This window comes from Lycorma delicatula, chromosome 2, assembly GCF_047948215.1.
Source record: "Lycorma delicatula isolate Av1 chromosome 2, ASM4794821v1, whole genome shotgun sequence".
In the NCBI taxonomy this organism is placed as follows: domain Eukaryota; kingdom Metazoa; phylum Arthropoda; class Insecta; order Hemiptera; family Fulgoridae; genus Lycorma; species Lycorma delicatula.
The window spans coordinates 110,325,413-110,344,525 of NC_134456.1; the positions used below are offsets into that span (position 1 = coordinate 110,325,413).

General features: G+C 31.7%; 1 protein-coding gene across 3 annotated transcripts in view; it reads right to left on the reverse strand.

Annotated features, from left to right (window-relative positions):
- Positions 1 to 19,113, reverse strand: part of LOC142319116 (uncharacterized) — an 83,841-nt gene that overhangs the window by 10,705 nt on the left and 54,023 nt on the right. For all 3 annotated transcript variants that reach the window (XM_075356036.1, XM_075356038.1, XM_075356039.1), the window contains exon 3: positions 1,550 to 1,922. In XM_075356036.1, coding sequence (XP_075212151.1) covers positions 1,550 to 1,922 — 373 coding nt within the window. The remainder of the gene's footprint in view (positions 1 to 1,549; positions 1,923 to 19,113) is intronic.

The window sequence follows — 19,113 nt, forward strand, 5'->3', positions numbered from 1 at the left end:
AAAACCTTTGAAATATTAAAATCTATAGATACATGATGCAAATCTTTCAAAATTCAAGAAATAATATTTAATAATTTTATCAAGCATGGCCCCTTGGTATGATTATATAATTAATAATTAAAGAATCCACTTACCAATAATTCTTTTATATATACGTTCAAGCACTTTCTGAATAAAATTCCATCATCAGGAACTAAAAAATTTTATGTTATAATCTTAATAAAACTAAAACTTCATCATGTAAATTTGTTTATGTAACATAACAGTGATCGTTATTATGAATGTCTCCACCGATATCAATAAAAACGATATCCATAATGACAGGACATAAGTCAACATAATTTTAAACATATAACCACTGTTTTATTACATTGCATAAACAAATTTACATGAAGAAGAAGTTTTAGTTTTATTAACATAAAATGTTTAAATTCCTGATGATGGAATTTTATTCTGAAAGTGCTTGAACATATATAAAAGAATTAATTGTTGGTAAGTGGGTTCTTTGATCATTAATTAAATAATATTTAAGTATACATTACATCCATGCACATTCAACAGTTAAACAAAACAAGCTTTTGAGCTGTTTTAAATATATATTTTGTTCCAAAAAGCAAGATAATTACAACCAATGCACTCATCAGACATCTAATTGAGTACAATAATGCATATAGAAATACAGGTAGAAATATATCTTCCTCAAAGCATAATAAAAAAAAAAACTAACAACACACAATACAAATGCAAAATCAACATAGATAAGCCGCTTAAAAAAGAGCTGATAAAAACATAAATGTGAGCCAGATCAAAGTTAAAAAATTAGAGCTGTGGATGTTCAGTATGATATTAAAGTCATAAAGAACTAAAAGAAACTCAACAATTTAGTTTGGCTTACTGAAACAAAGCTAAAACACACTAAAAAAAATAATGAAATCATTTACAATCTTCAATAAGGTAACATCCTGGTAATGAAGACTTAAAGAAGACTGCTGAGATTGAACTGATTGAAATAAAAAAGTAATGGCAGCAGTGATACCCCAAATATAGAGAGAGGCTCAGCTCCATCCCAAGATAAAACATTAAGAATAATAAAAGGTGAGAAACATTGCTAAAATTCACAGATTTTCACTGAATTCAAACCCACAGATAAAACCCCACCTAGTCTAGATGAAATAGAATCAGAGACTGCTGATCAGGCAATGAATGTAAGTGGTAGCTGAAGCAACATAATTCTACCTGTATTATTATATATGTTGATATACTCAAAATTAGAGGTCTGGATTGTGTTCTGTTTGTAATTGTCTTACTTTTCAAAAATTACAAATACATACCCTGGAAGATCTGGAGATCCTGAGTTAATTTTTTGTTTTAATATTAAAGAGGGAAGTGCTTTTATATATCCTCAACATCAAAGGAACATAGAAACATCCAGCCATAGACACATTCAAACCATAGAAGAAAACAAAAGCAGCAACAAAACTAATAATGATAAAGAATGAATGAATTAATGATAAAGAATCTGTAAATTTATGAAGAAAACTTTTCTTACTCAAATTGATTGTCAATTTTACTGTGCTGGCAAAGTATTTCCTCTGTAGTTCCATTTACAGAAACTGAAAATTTCAATCGTTTTCTCCAGAAGGGTACGAAACAGCAATGCAGTGATGTTAAGTTATGCATACGAACTGACCGACGATCAATAAACAGGTGTGTATGATTTGAGGATACTAAAGGAGGTAGATTTCCGGGTGGACCACATCTGATCGGGCGTTCTTCACCCAGATCATTATTTTCATCATTGTTAGCCGTACTGGGGAGCAAATATCGTTGAATCGATGGATCGAATGGATTCATCATAGGTATACGACATCCTTCTGTGTTAACTAAATAATATTTTGAGTTCAACAGCGATACAACAGGCTCTGAAAAATATAAACATTTTATTTTATTGCACTTACAGGACGTGTTAATAATATTGTACTTTATTCATATGAAATTACGGTAATTTTGTATTCTCTTGACAGAGTAAACTAATTTGGAAATTTTTATGCACATATAGCTTCCTACAATTTTTTCAGCAATTATAAAAAATAATTTTTTTAATACAAAAAAATACTATTTTTTCAAGATTGTGAGTTCATAAAGAAACCTCAAATGTTTTCTATCAGTGTATGTATAGCATGATGACTCAATTACAATTATATGAATTTAATTAGATTATGCTGTCATGTTTAGCCAATGACTGCAGTAACATTCCTCACCAAAGTAATTCGGTTTCTCTCAAAATGAAGAGATTTGAGCCTAGAGAACTGCAATTTGTGACCAAGCTTGACAGTCAGAGCTGATAATAAACATGTACCACTGTGGTTTTTCAAATAAGGACTTTTAGGATCTTTATTTTAACACATCTGAAAACTTTGATCTCTGTTTATGATACAAATCTTTTAGCATTACTCCCATTTACAATCTGGAAAAAGAAACTTAATATATAATGATAGACAAATTTTTCAGCATTTGTGAATGGATTTTTTTGAGAATTAAATGTTGAAATACATTCATATGACTTAACAGGACTTGAGTACAATTAATTGTTTGCATAAGTTTGGAAAAGCTTTTAAACATCATTATATTAAATTCATATATTATTGAAAAAAAAGTTCAATTTTAGTATAAGTATTCAACCTCTTTATTTATGTCTCCCTTCGGGAAAGGAAAATTTCTTTTAATGCTTACGTTTAAAAAACAAAACTTTACAGCATTTGAAGAGTCCTCACAGATAAAATCACATGCCAATGCTCTTCCTGCTGATCATTTACAACAAATGTCAAGAAACTACAAAGTTTTACGGTTTTATTTTTTATTCAAAGATGTATAGAATCGTGAATTTTTTGAAGGGCAGTCTTTTCTTTTCTTTCATAAATGTTTAATTAAATTTGTGTTATTTGCTATATTGTTTACAACAAAATGTAAAAAACGCTTGGTTTTACATCTAAATGGTATAGATATTTTTCTATAAATTTATAGAAAAATATCAAACCCACCTTCACAGAGAATTGCAATAGATATCACATTGAAATAGTTAATTAGATGGTCTGAACTTCAGAAATAACATTTTCATTCTCTGTGGCTCAAAACCTACCATTCACTCAAGATAGGAGACATTCAAGCTTGAAAAATATTAATTTCAACACTAGTAATAAAAAAGAAAACTAAAACCCTGACCTTATTGAGTGCGATAGAAAATATTGTTTTTATTCAGTGAATACCATTTCATATTGATATACTTGGAAATGACATGAGAATCCCTTTTTTGCTATAAAAGGGAAAAACAATACCAGTGAAAATAGCTAAACGTCCACATCATTCTTTTAAATTAATTGTCTATTAATTATTAATTCTTTTCAATTAACTGTCTGTAAATTTAGAGAAGTACAAAGAAAAAATTTTTCTGGATAAAGAATGACTATTAAAAATGATTCAACCTGATTGAAAAAAGAATGTACTCTTTAACCACCCTTAAAGACAAACAGTGGCAGTCTTGACATTTATTCTGAATGTTGACTGCTTTGCAAAAAGATTCAAATCGCATAATTTTTACCTATGTATAATCTACCATACTGACTTATTTCTCTAGTTTTAATTTTCAGATTGCTGAGCATGCATTTAATTGTTGTTAGACTGCACATACGTAGCATTTATTTCACTCACTTCTCTCGCCAGAAAAGTGAGCAGATAGCTAGATTACTAATAAAACACATGGGAAGTAGTCCAATCACTACACACACGACAATTTAGCAATGATGCACCTAGTTGAGTAATGCTGATGGCTTGTAAATCCAACTAATATCAATAAGGAAGCTAAATTCCCTCCCAGCAAAATCTTTATTGTTCAGTCTGAAAAATAAGGGAGTAGGTATTTAGCGTATTTTACCAATCCTTAAGAGTAATGCAATCAACCTATCTCCTCAAGTAATACATCTCACCCAGTTGATTTTCTTCTGGGTGTTCTTTGTCAGTTGTTCTGATTAATCTTCTATTCTATTTACTCTCTACACAGCTTCATTTTTCGTTCTGTCAGTTCGTTCAATTTTTCCCCCATATTCTCCAAATCCATACTTCATACACCTCCACCCATTATTGTCCCTTCTCCTTAGAGCCAAATACTTAACAAAAATATAGGTAAAAAAAATATTAAATTTCAAAAAATTGTTAGAAAAGTTTTTGAAAATATTAAAAGGTCTCCACCAATGTTAGGTATTTGCATAGTAGTTAATATTTAATCCTTAATCCAGGAATAAATTTTAAAATTATTATTGACCTTTGGATTTCTTTTATTATCTTATTTCATTACTGATATCCTATAGTTTTATCAGTTCTTTATATGTATTATTTTACTTTTAAATTTCCAAAAGTTTAAAATCTTGAGCATTAGTTAATTTTTTTTTGACAAGAGAAGATAAGGGAGGGAATATTTTGATTTGTGGGTAAGGAAGATATTGAAATATTTTTATGCTAATTATCTTTTGCGTATGTATTCTAGTAAACTTACCACAAAATTATACATAAATCAAATAATATAATCAGGGGAATAAAAGGTTGACCACCTTAACTTTAGACTAATAGTTTTTAAAAGTTTCCTGATAAAATGTTCACTAAATTGATCAAGAGACAGTATACATGGTTTAAAAGGAACTAACTATTTTTTTTAAATTTGGCGTTTAGGCCCCCTTAAACGTATTCTATAGTATAACAATCAGGAAAGTAACAATGTATAAAAGAAAATACTTTGATTTGAATGAGTTAAAAATTTATAACTTTTTTAATGAAGAGGTGTTTTTTTCGTTAAATAAGCTATGGTATGAAATGAGAGTAAAAAATAAAGGAGGAGACCATCACCAGAAAAGACAAAAATAAGATTTCTCATTAAACTTTTGTTTCAATGTTTAGCCTCATCATTAACTGCTATTGACATGTGTAACTGTACGTTAATAATTTTTTTTTTTTTGCCAGGAATTACAGAGTGGCCCACAAAATAGTCCAACATTTGGTTTTGTTAAAAAATATTAATTCGAATCGCAATACAGAAAAGTAAAATACAACGTGTTTACTATACGAGTTTACCTGGAGATTATGTTCTGCTTATCCATATTCAATGTGACCACCATCACCACATCTAGCAACTTCTTCCACGCCTCAATGATCCGCACTCACAGTTCCATTCTGTACTAGGATGTTTAGGGAAAATCTTTTCCTATAGACATCGTTCGGGAGCCAGTTCTGTCCATATGCAAAACGATTTGGTAATCGGTTTGAAGCGACATTTGCGTTAAAAGTTTCATACAGAAACTTGATGTCTAAAACGACATCAGCAGTGTGTGGTCTGGCTCCATCCTACATGAACCTCTCATTTTCTAATTAAACCCTTTTGCAAGAAGCTGAGGAACTAAATTATTACGCAGCATATTTAAATAACGTTCACTGTCTGTTCAAAAAATGGGCCGTTACCCCATGACTTGAGGTAGCGGCCCATACCGTAATTCTTAGAGCGTAATTCACCTTTTCATGAAGCACATGTGAATTTTCCGAAGCACAAAAACGCACATTTTTTTATTAACAACCCCGTCTAGGTGAACATGTGCTTCATCTGAAAACCAAACATTATTCAACAAACCTCTTGGTTCACAGCCCTTTCAGCGAATGCCATTCTTCGGTTAGTTGTCAGCCATTGATTTAGGTACAACTGTTATTTTGTACGGATACAAAGGCAAATCAAGTTTTAAAATTTGCTGCACAGATCGCCTAGAAATCCCAAGTTGTGCTGCTGCTTTTCTTGTTAATTTGCCCGAGCTCCTCAGCAACGCTACTCTGACAGCTTCGACATTCTGTGGAGAACGAACATTGGGCAGGCCGTTCGCGCTTACTCTCAAATACTGAACCATCACTATTAAATTTTTCCTAAAGTCTACGTTTTGTTTTAAGTGAGGAAGGCCACCGAGTTTGAAAATGTGCTCGAAACAGTCTTTGTGTAAGCAGCACATTTTTCATTTCATAAAAAAAAAAAACAGTTTTTACGCGCTGCTCAACAGTCAGTTTTCCTTTGTCAGCTGTCACTTCTACCAACGTAAAGCATATTAGCCTAAACAATTATTGCCTAAACAATTATTGCCAAAACAAATGTTGGATCATTTCGTGCGCCACTCTGTAAAATAGATTAAAAACGTTTCAATCACAATGAAATCTTATTTTCATTTATAATGCTTGATGATAGTTTTATACAAACGGCATATCAGAAGTTTTGATTATATATTTTAATAACGCAGATCATAGAACTGACAAGAATTAATTTACTATCTCAAGTTTCGTCTGTCTATCTGTTCGCACATCACTCAAGAACATCTAAACCGAATTTAACGAACATTAACAAATACGATTTAATAACTCCGATTCCAATACAGGATATATTATATATAGTTCCGAGAATAGCTTATCCGATGAGTTTAAATTTAGTAACCTGTTTCCAAATTCTTATTCTTTTTCCCAATAAATCTTTTCTTAACAATTCAATTGATTTCATTTCATTTACTGAAATTTGTCTACAAAAACGTTGGTCTTCTGTCTTTAGAAAAAAAAATACACTTATTAGTCTTACTTTAAAGTAATCCCATTCAAATATTTTGGAAAGCCCAAAAAATAATTCTAAAAATATGATTTAATAACTAACTAACCTTCTCCTTCCTAATATTCTTTTCAAATTAAACTGTTTCCTATCAATGGGTTTCTAGTTATCGACCATTTACCAAGAACATTTTTTTGTTTTTTTTTTTAAATTAAAAACACCCGTATATTTTTTTCTATTTATTAAATAAAAAAAATGTATATATTAATTAAATTTAACTGTTAATGAAACGGAGGATGAAATGCTTTGAAAAAAGGGTTTTAATAACAGGCGTGATGAGGAAAAGTACATAACGATCGTGTAACATAGATTAATATATTTCTAGAAGTTTCTGCTAAACAATGCACTGGTAAGTCATTTTTATGAGAGTGTTATGGAACATCTCTCCCGCACAGTGGCGAAATATTTAATCGCATTCTTGTTACACAATTTCCTCTTCAGAATAATACTGATTGTTTTCATTAATGTATAATTTTTCTTACTAAATTTATCAAAACGTACACACCAGTTAAAAAAAAATATTAATGATAATAATAATCGTTCTACTGAAATAAGTATTACTTAACAACGGTTGGTAATTGGAAAACCGTTAGTCGTAAAACATCTAACTGGACGAGGGCAAAGAGAAATGTCAGTTATTCTGTAATATTAATAGAATACGAGGTGTGTGAGAAAAGTAATGAGATTGGTAACACTGCGAGCGATCTGGCAACGCTGTGTCTACCGGTTCGTTTATCCTTCCACATGCTCAGTACGAGTTTCAACTCCTTTCAGCCAACACATTATTTTTGACAGCGCCATCAGTGAAGTTGTGTTTTTTTTTTTTTTTTGTCTTCAGTCATTTGACTGGTTTGATGCAGCTCTCCAAGATTCCCTATCTAGTGCTAGTCGTTTCATTTCAGTATACCCTCTACATCCTACATCCCCAACAATTTGTTTTACATACTCCAAACGTGGCCTGCCTACACAATTTTTCCCTTCTACCTGTCCTTCCAATATTAAAGCGACTATTCCAGGATGCCTTAGTATGTGGCCTATAAGTCTGTCTCTTCTTTTAACTATATTCTTCCAAATGCTTCTTTCTTCATCTATTTGCCGCAATACTTCTTCATTTGTCACTTTATCCACCCATCTGATTTTTAACATTCTCCTATAGCACCACATTTCAAAAGCTTCTAATCTTTTCTTCTCAGATACTCCGATTGTCCAAGTTTCACTTCCATATAAAGCGACACTCCAAACATACACTTTCAAAAATCTTTTCCTGACATTTAAATTCATTTTTGATGTAAACAAATTATATTTCTTACTGAAGGCTCGTTTAGCTTGTGCTATTCGGCATTTTATATCGCTCCTGCTTCGTCCATCTTTAGTAATTTTACTTCCCAAATAACAAAATTCTTCTACCTCCATAATCTTTTCTCCTCCTATTTTCACATTCAGTGGTCCATCTTTGTTATTTCTACTACATTTCATTACTTTTGTTTTGTTCTTGTTTATTTTCATGCGATAGTTCTTGCGTAGGACTTCATCTTTGCCATTCATTGTTTCTTCTAAATCCTTTTTACTCTCGGCTAGAATTACTATATCATCAGCAAATCGTAGCATCTTTATCTTTTCACCTTGTACTGTTACTCCGAATCTAAATTGTTCTTTAATATCATTAACTGCTAGTTCCATGTAAAGATTAAAAAGTAACGGAGATAGGGAACATCCTTGTCGGACTCCCTTTCTTATTAGGGCTTCTTTCTTATGTTCTTCAATTGTTATTGTTGCTGTTTGGTTCCTGTACATGTTAGCAATTGTTCTTCTATCTCTGTATTTGAACCCTAATTTTTTTAAAATGCTGAACATTTTATTCCAATCTACGTTATCGAAAGCCTTTTCTAGGTCTATAAACGCCAAGTATGTTGGTTTGTTTTTCTTTAATCTTCCTTCTACTATTAATCTGAGGCCTAAAATTGCTTCCCTTGTCCCTATACTTTTCCTGAAACCAAATTGGTCTTCTCCTAACACTTCTTCCACTCTCCTCTCAATTCTTCTGTATAAAATTCTAGTTAAGATTTTTGATGCATGACTAGTTAAACTAATTGTTCTGTATTCTTCACATTTATCTGCCCCTGCTTTCTTTGGTATCATAACTATAACACTTTTTTTGAAGTCTGACGGAAATTCCCCTTTTTCATAAATATTACACACCAGTTTGTATAATCTATCAATCGCTTCCTCACCTACACTGCGCAGTAATTCTACAGGTATTCCGTCTATTCCAGGAGCCTTTCTGCCATTTAAATCTTTTAATGCTCTCTTAAATTCAGATCTCAGTATTGTTTCTCCCATTTCATCCTCCTCAACTTCCTCTTCTTCCTCTATAACACCATTTTCTAATTCATTTCCTCCGTATAACTCTTCAATATATTCCACCCATCTATCGACTTTACCTTTCGTATTATATATTGGTGTACCATCTTTGTTTAACACATTATTAGATTTTAATTTATGTACCCCAAAATTTTCCTTAACTTTCCTGTATGCTCCGTCAATTTTACCAATGTTCATTTCTCTTTCCACTTCTGAACACTTTTCTTTAATCCACTCTTCTTTCGCCAGTTTGCATTTCCTATTTATAGCATTTCTTAATTGCCGATAGTTCCTTTTACTTTCTTCATCATTAGCATTCTTATATTTTCTACGTTCATCCATCAGCTGCAATATATCGTCTGAAACCCAAGGTTTTCTACCAGTTCTCTTTATTCCGCCTAAGTTTGCTTCAGCTGATTTAAGAATTTCCTTTTTAACATTCTCCCATTCTTCTTCTACATTTTCTACCATATCTTTTTTACTCAGACCTCTTGCGATGTCCTCCTCAAAAATCTTCTTTACCTCCTCTTCCTCAAGCTTCTCTAAATTCCACCGATTCATCTGACAACTTTTCTTCAGGTTTTTAAACCCCAATCTACATTTCATTATCACCAAATTATGGTCGCTATCAATGTCTGCTCCAGGGTAAGTTTTGCAGTCAACGAGTTGATTTCTAAATCTTTGCTTAACCATGATATAATCTATCTGATACCTTCCAGTATCGCCTGGCTTTTTCCAAGTGTATATTCTTCTATTATGATTTTTAAATTGGGTGTTGGCAATTACTAAATTATACTTCGTGCAAAATTCTATAAGTCGGTCCCCTCTTTCATTCCTTTTGCCCAGCCCATATTCACCCACTATATTTCCTTCCTTGCCTTTTCCAATGCTTGCATTCCAATCTCCAACTATTATTAAATTTTCATCTCCCTTTACGTGTTTAATTGCTTCATCAATCTCTTCGTATACACACTCTACCTCATCATCATCATGGGCGCTTGTAGGCATATAAACGTTAACAATCGTTGTCGGTTTAGGTTTTGATTTTATCCTTATTACAATGATTCTATCGCTATGCGTTTTGAAATACTCCACTCTCCTCCCTATCTTCTTGTTCATCACGAAACCTACTCCTGCCTGCCCATTATTTGACGCTGAGTTAATTACTCTAAAATCACCTGACCAAAAGTCGCCTTCCTCTTCCCACCAAACCTCACTAATTCCTACTATATCCACATTCACCCTATCCATTTCCCTTTTTAAATTTTCTAGCCTACCAACCTTTTTTAAGCTTCTAACATTCCACGCTCCGACTCGTAGAATGTTATTTTTTAATTTTCTGGTGACCCCTTCCTTAGTAGTCCCCACCCGGCGATCCGAACGGGGGACTATTTTACCTCCGGAATATTTTACCAAGGAAGGCGTTGTGTGTTACGAAAATGAAACATCGGAAGCAACGTTGTGCAATCAGGTTTTGTGTTAAACTTGGGGAATCCGCGAGTGTGACCTTGGAAAAGTTGAAACAGGCCTATGGGGAACATTGTTTATCAAGAGGACAAGTTTTCCGCTGCCACAAATCATTTTTGGAAATCTGAGAACACGTTGAAGATCAACCTCGCTCAGGCAGACCTTCAACTTCAAAATCTGACGAAAACGAGCGTGTGAGGGTTCTTGTGAGATCAGACCGTCGTTTAACAATAAGGATGATGAGTGAACAGAACAGTTAAATTTAAACACTTTCACCCTACATTAAATTTTGACAGACGATTTGGACATGCGAAATTGGTGCCGAAAAACCTCACAACAGAACAGAAGGGCAATCGAAGAAACGTGTGCGTTGATCTTCTTGAGAGGATTGACAATGACCAAGAATTCTTCAATCGTGTGATCTCAGGTGATGAATTCTGGATATTTTTACGATCCTGAAACAAAGCGGCAAAGCGAAGAGTGGCACACTCCCTCATCTCCTCGACCGAAAAAATGTCGAATGAGCAAATTAAAGATCATAACCATGCCGATTTGCTTTTTTGACGGTAGGGGTATCGTGCATAAAGAATTTGTTCCCCCAGGACAAACTGTCAACCAAGTGTTTTACAAAGGTGTCCTAGAAAGGCTCAGGAAAAGAGTGATTCGCGTGAGACCAAACATTGCAGATAAGTGGATGCTTCATCATGACAATGCCCCTGGAACACGGCCATTTCCATCAGGGAATTTTTGATCTCAAAACGCATTCCTACGGTTCCTCAACCCCCCTAATTCCCCTGATTTGAGTCCTTGTGACTTTTTCCTTTTCCCGAAATTGAAACATGTCTTAAAAGGACGTCATTTTGAAACTCTGGAGAACATTCAAAAGACTGTGACCGACCAATTAAAAGCCCTACCAGTTGAAGCCTTCCAGCGCTGCTACCAGGAGTGGAAACGACTCCGCCGGTGTATAGCTGCCCGAGGGAACTACTTTGAAGGGGATAATATTGTTGTTTGAAAAAAATAAAATCTTTGGTAAGTAAAAATTTAGTCTCATTACTTTTCTCACACACCTCGTATTCTCAGAATTCCTCTTTTTGCCCGATTCAGACAGTTAAATTTATTTTAGGTTAAAAAAGTAATCAAAACGCTTCATTTTATTTATTTTTTTTTTTTGCAAGAAAAATTTCAATAAATTTGTCAAAAAAGTGATTATTGAATATAATAAGATTTCTTCGAATTTTCTTTACCGTTTTATAAGAAAGTTGTTGTTTTTCAAACTCTTCAGCAAATATATGCTTTATGTTTACATTTACTATACATTAATTTCTTTATAAATGATTCATAAACAATAGAGATCTTTTATTTATTTATTTTTCAAATTTTTGTGGGAAAATAACAATTGTCTTTGTGATAATAATAAAAAGCAGAAAGTAATAAAAATTTAATACATTTTTTTCAGTTGAAGAGAGTTGAAAAATAAATACACTAGCATGTAAACTAATTATAAACTGAAAGTTAAAAGAAAATCAGACTTAAATAATAAGTCTACTTTATAACATTATTTTGTATATAATTTAAAACTTTGTGTGTGTGTGTTTGCGCGCGCTTTATACTTTTATTTTTACTTACCTGGATATAAACAAATTATTGAAACTACATAAAAACAAAAAATATTTTAAAAATGCTTCAAAAAAGATAATAAAAAACGTTTTCAATTTGTTTTTAATTTCAACTTTAGAAGACTGTGAAAAATTAAAAACAATTATTACATTTAGCCAATCTCATTTGATATGAAAAAAAAAACAGTTAACGTGAACTCTTGTAAAAATTAATAAACATGCCGATTAAACGATGTTTAACGACATTTATTTTACTTTAACATTATGTTTATAGTTTCATAAATAAACAAATAAACGTGTGTAATTTAAAAGATTTAATAGTTTTAAATTATATTTTACATTTCAATTAATAAACGTATATTTTTGCTTGATCGTTAATATTTTTGTTTTATGAGCATCTATTTTATCTTGTCTTTTACACCAAGAAACTTACCTCCTATTTGCCACTGACTTCAAAACGTCAAAAGATATACACAAGAAAACAATTTTTTTTAATTGCTAAGAGTACGTGCTTTTTTTAAAATCGACAAAATTTTTTAAACTTTATACGTAAAACAGTTTTATTTTTCAGTTTTTCATTTGGTGCTGAAAATGATAAATTTAGATGTGCAACTAAATTTAATTTAAAAAATGAAAATAAAAATAAACTATAAAATAGAACTGTCGTTGGCGATTGACTAGGAAAATTTTTATACAGTCCAAAATTAATCGTACAGCCATTGTAAGTACGGCTTCCATGGACTCCGGACATCGGTGAATATACTTCCACTGGGTATACTGTATAGGATATCTTTCCACTATAACTATGTTGTTTATATTCTGTATTTTCAACACTTATTTTGTAAACAGAATATCTGAAAAATAATTAAAAAATTAATAAAAAAACCGACGTAAGTTTTGGTACTAACTAGTGTACTGAGAATAACACAATGTTACACAGAGGTAAGAAAACGGGGTACACCAAAGACAAACTTTGGACTTTCATACGGTATAAAACAAACAATAGTAAAGTATCTAATGCACATCCGCTAGGAGATACACCTGACTGCAGAGGTAGGTTGCCACAGGATTAGAGGAAAATCACGCATCATCCTGTCGAACATCTCTTCTTTCCTCTGCCTAAAAAGAATAGCAACCACCTTTTTAAAAATAAAAAATGTTATAAGAAATCGTTACGCATACATACAAAAATCGGAAAACGCGTTAGGCCATAACTGCCTCATTAATAGACGAAATCCCGAAATATTTAGTTAAAATAGGATAGTTCAGTCAAGTATTAAAAATACTAGAAAAAAGCGCAGCCTACATACAAATAACGCGGTATTTATAAAAAAAAATTATTGTTTGTAAGAAACGCAACGGTGTAATAATCCTGCAATTCTGATTATGGATAATTATATAGGGCCAAATACTATGCCAGAAAACAAAAACAAAAATCTTCAAAATGCATAGTTAAAACGTGCGATATTTCGTTAAAAGATCTTCTGCTTAATTTCTTTGGAAGAAACCTATTACTAAATCACCAGAGGAATTTTCTGTAGAAAATAGAAAACCCTTTGTTCGATAAAAAGCAAGATAAAATAAATACTTTCCGTACATAAAAACAAATAAAATAAATGTGTTGAATTAAGAACTCACCTTCTTTCTTAAAAGTCGTTGAAAACAATATCTTTTACTTTGACTTGTAACATTTAAATTGAATTTTTTGAATTTGTGTCAGATTGTACATATAAAATGAACAAAAAATGCTCTAAGAAAAAACGGCGAATTTCTATTAGTTTTCCTTCTGTCCGCCAATTTATGTTTTTAAGAAAAGTTATATCTTAAGATCGAAAATCGAATTGAATTATCATAATATTTGGTATATATATTAAACAGATTTTTTCTAATAAATAAAAAAATTACGGTGTAAACACGTTTACGGCGTAAATAACATTTTATAAACAGTAGAATTCGCATATATCGAGGTCGTTTTTAATGAGTAAAAATAAAAATAAAGTTTGTTTTAACGAGCTAATAACGAAGTTTGAAGTCGATTATAACAAATTATTTTTTTCGAATATCAAATTTGTTACCTGAGTAATTAAACATGTGAATAGTTTTAAAATACAGGTACAGAAATTAAATTTTATCTAAATCATTAGTACTGATGTTTGTAATATTCAATGTTATAACGACGTTGTTCAATTAGACTACGAAGGCAATGACCTCGTAACAATAAGTGAAATGGGAAATAAGAAACAACCGATGCAGTCAGATACAGTTTTGTACCGGGCTATTTCTGGATTCTGAGAAATTCTATTCCTCACAATTATTAAGTTTATACTGGTAATATGGTGATGGGAAATGCGAGTAATTTTACAATCGAGTTCAGGTAGTCGATTCTTAAACGGGTTTGTTGCTGCTTTATACAGTATATTTATGTTTTTAGCTCGAGCTGAATTCAGTATAATTTCTGCGAGCGTGTTGGAATTGATAAATTTCTGTGGTGTTTTTGATAAATTTTTACGGCACATAAATAATGTCGGGCGTTAAAAGAAAAATTCTTTCAGTTTCAATAAATTAAAAATTATTGAGCAATTAGAAAACGGGAGATCTAATTCTGACGCGTATAAAACTAAACTGACGTGTATAATACGTTATAAAATACGTATATAAAACAATTTGAAAGAACCGTGATGTAGGCTTTCAACAAAAAAAAAAAATCACTTTCAGGTAAAGAAGATACAACTAAGAGAAAAAAAATGTTGGTCAAGGCTACTATTACTTTTCAAAGTGAAGAGGAGTAAAAACGTTCCCATAATTAGATCCATTTTGAAAATACAAGCAGTAAAATTTTCTGACCGCCTAAGCTACAAAGGGATTATTTGAAGCGATCAAAATTGAGTAATACATTTCGGCTCCACTACCCAAAAATTCACTCTTATTTTTCTATATGATGCGTCTACGCGTATCAACCCTAGTAATCATACTTTTTTCTACTGCTCTAAATCTCTTCGCCAACCAACTTAACAATGGTTGATAAGGACCAATAAGTTTTTTTTATCTAACCTAATTTTTACGTATCCTAATTTTTTTTTCAAGAATCAATGCTTTAGCAGATTTAAAAAAAATTAAAATAAAAATCCCCTTCGGCAAGCCGGAAGGCGGAGGCAGATTTGAGAACTAAAGAGAACTAAAGACCACTTAAAACCGATTCGATACTGTGTCTATTAGGGGAGGTATGATTTTTTTGTCTACGAAACCTCATTTTTTCCACCCCCTGGGTCAATGTTGGTGATATCAAAAAACTTTACTTAGATAATTTTTAGGCCCTTATCCAAAGAATAGTAGGAAATTCGATATTTTACTTAATAAGAAAATTATAGCGATATTTTGTTTTTTTCGAAACCCCCCCCCCTCATTTCAACCCCAGTGGTCCGATTTTTCCCATTAACGAACTCGACCGAGATTTTGGGTCGTTATATTTTATGTATCAATTTGAAAGTGATTGACGCAAAATTACGGCAATTATCGTGTTCACAAGAAAGTGAAACTTTTGAACCGACAGTGGTTTTGGGGTCTGGGGGATGTGAAACGCAAAGATATGTTGAAATTTTCCGGAAGTCAAATCATGGTACCCATTACAATAGGTAGCTTTCTTATGAAATCTACCTAATAGTAAACAAATGCTGTAAAATTTCCCAACATCGGACACAGCTCGGGTACAACAATCTTTCTGTTATTTAGAGGCGTCCGCTACTCAGAAAAATGTAAATATAGTGTTATATTCAATTATTGTACAGAAAAAAAACACTTTGAATAGAACAACAGTATTGCGTATTTATTTCATGTAAATTAAAATCTTTAAAAAAGTAATTGCTAATGAAAACCATTTTATAAAAATTCAATAAAAAGATTTTTTATTGTTTTTCTAAAAGTAAAAAGACTGTCCTCTATGTTCATACTTTAATAAAAAAAATAATACTGTACTAGTGTAATCGACTAATAAAATAAAGAATAAAATTACTTTAGTATACTAAAATGGAATAAAAAACAATGTTCGCTGCAAAAGTATATTAATCAAAGAAGCTAGAGTATGCAAGAATATAAATAAAACACATGTACAAAAAATAATGTAAAAATCAAAATAAAAAATCAAATACGGATACGTTATTTATACGTAGATGGTTTAAAATAGCTGGTCTATATTAAGCGACTGCACTTCTAATATTAAAATAACGGCTTCTGGTAATCGTTTTTGTAAAAAATATCGCTTTAATTTTAAAACCTCTTCTGTTACTTCCTTACTCGTGATGGTAAATTCGGGTTCATCATCGTTTATTTTGAAAGTAATCAAGACTGAGGTAGTAACAAGATCACGAATGTCAGTCAATAAGTTTTTTGTGTTGAGCGCGTCGTCAATATACGTACATGTAGTCTTCGTAGTTTCCAAACGGTTCAGTAAGTTCTTATAATTTACTCTGATCCACAAAATTTTCATTTGGTTCAGTAAGATTTTCAATGTCGGAACTGGAAGTTAGTTTGAGGAGGTTTAATACAGGCTTTTATGAAACAATTTCTCACTGTCGGAGTAGTAACCTGCTTTATTGCCATACGAACTCATAAAACTGCATCCAGCACTCTCAGCGCTTTTAAAAAGCTCATCAGCATCCGTAACTTCATTCATTGTTGACAATAAGTAATGTAACACCTTTTTTCTGTACTGAATTTTAAAGTGCTGAATGATCCCCTGATCAAGCGGTTGATATACTAAATAATATTAAACAAATATTAATTATATACTTTCTAAGCTAACGTTAGGGTGGGTGAGCCTTTACATTGTCCAAGAATTGTATGACTTCCTATTCTGTCTTTTCATTCTACGATCAAAACTTAACCATTTCGTCACTATATCCTTAGATTTTTTATTTGAATACCATTCAATTTCTAATGGATTTATTTTTACGCCCTTAAAACATCGTGGCTAATCGCCGATTATTAATGTTTTTCTCTTCAAATTCAACTGATATATTCACAGCTAACACAGCAATCAATCTTTGATTTCTTCCCCCTGTACATTTTTTCCTCTTTAACACATTGTTTTACTGGAAAAGTCCGAAAAAATGATCGGTGTCATCACAATTAAAACCATTTATTTTATTTTAACTCACGCATATTTCATTTAACTTGTCCTTTCACTCAGACATCAAATTCTCATCACAGTTCCAGACATTCCACCACATAATTTTTAAATGAAGCGTTTTGTCTAGTTCGGAATTTATCTAACCAATCCAGTGATCCTTTAAACTCATCGTAGCCGAGTTCTTAAGCAATTTCTAGGGTATTCTCGCGTATCAAAGTTCCAGAAACCAGAATGTTATTAGCATGAGCCCTGCAAAACTACTCACTGTTCAAATTGTCAACCGCTAAACCTGGCATTTTAGGGAATGCACCTTTGCTTATCTGATTATCATTTTCAGTCCATGAATTTAGGATATCAAGTTTGCTTTTTGAGATATCGCTTATCTGAGTTACCTGACATCAAAACGTTTTGCCTTATCACTTACACTTGAGTTTTTCTTTTTTGTGAATGTTTATAACTGCTAGTTTTTCTTTTGATGTCAAGCATTTACGTTTTATAAAATACACGAAATTGAACGTACAGTAAACGTATGAATAGAAAATGTACTACAACAAACAATACAGTACTATATCGTAACAAAAATTATACGTATTCAATGTACAGCATACACTTGCACGTAACTGATAACGAATCAAGCTGGATGATGAATTGGTTGAAATCATCATCAGCATTTAAGCGGGAAGTAGAACAGTTCACAATAGATAAACAAATTAGTCACACTGAGTATAAAACAAAACAAGAAAAACTACAAATTTATTCCTGCTGTCCGTTTATCCAGAACTGATTGAACAGTTGTTATAAGTAAATTGTTTCTCCGCGTCCGTTATGTAGGAGGTCCGTTATTGAGAAGTATTTTATCCATTAATACCACTATAAAACAGCCGGAGAATCTAAAAATGTCCAGTATTAAGAGAAGTCTGTTATTGGGAAGTGTCTGTTAAGGGAAGTTTCCTGTATTAAATAATAAGGATATTTTTAAATACACTTATGTTTTTTAGATGTAAAGTTTGATTAATTCCTTGTAGATCTTATCTCATATGTACAGAGTATATAAAAAACCGTTTCAAGAAATCAGGGAACGGTCCCCAAGTCGAAATAAAGAAAAAATGTTACATCAACACATATCGGGAAACGCTTACCTACCGACTATCTGACCATTTTATATTTTTAACGTATAAACCTGTGGTTAATCGTATCGAGCTAAAATTTCGCATACTGTTGGAGTACCTAGAGGTTTACTTGAATAAAAAAATGAAATTGGTCTCAATCTATTTTAAAATGGCGGTCATGTAAATTTTTTAATTGTTAATATCTTTGCAACCGTATAATTTTAATATTAATATAATATTATATTATAATACTTAAATAAATATTTAAATGTTATGTTTATTTAGATATGTTTTCTATTTATGGGTTTATTTAATGGGTCATTTTAAATGTCATGTTATTATAAAAAAAATGTTAAGGCGTCTTATGATAAAGAAAGAAAATGACACCTTATTTATTCAAATCCATTCAAAATAAGAAAGTTATGGCAAAAGTTCTTGAGTGAGTCACACTAGATTAAAAAACCAGTTTTCATTTTTTCCCGAGTAGAACTAAATAACTCGACACGATCTCAACTAGAATAATTTCATTAATATTATCATGTAACAAATTATAATAGTTTAATAAATTGAAAATATTACATTACAATAATAAAAAGTATCCCACTCGAGTGTTACCTTCTCACACATTTTTTTCGTCCATTAGACGGCTCAGAGACACAGGAACATTAAAACCGGAAAAACTTGGTATTTCAGGAAGCTCACGTTCAATATGTACACCCGAATTCTAGGAGGTTGTAATAAATACGTAAATTTTAT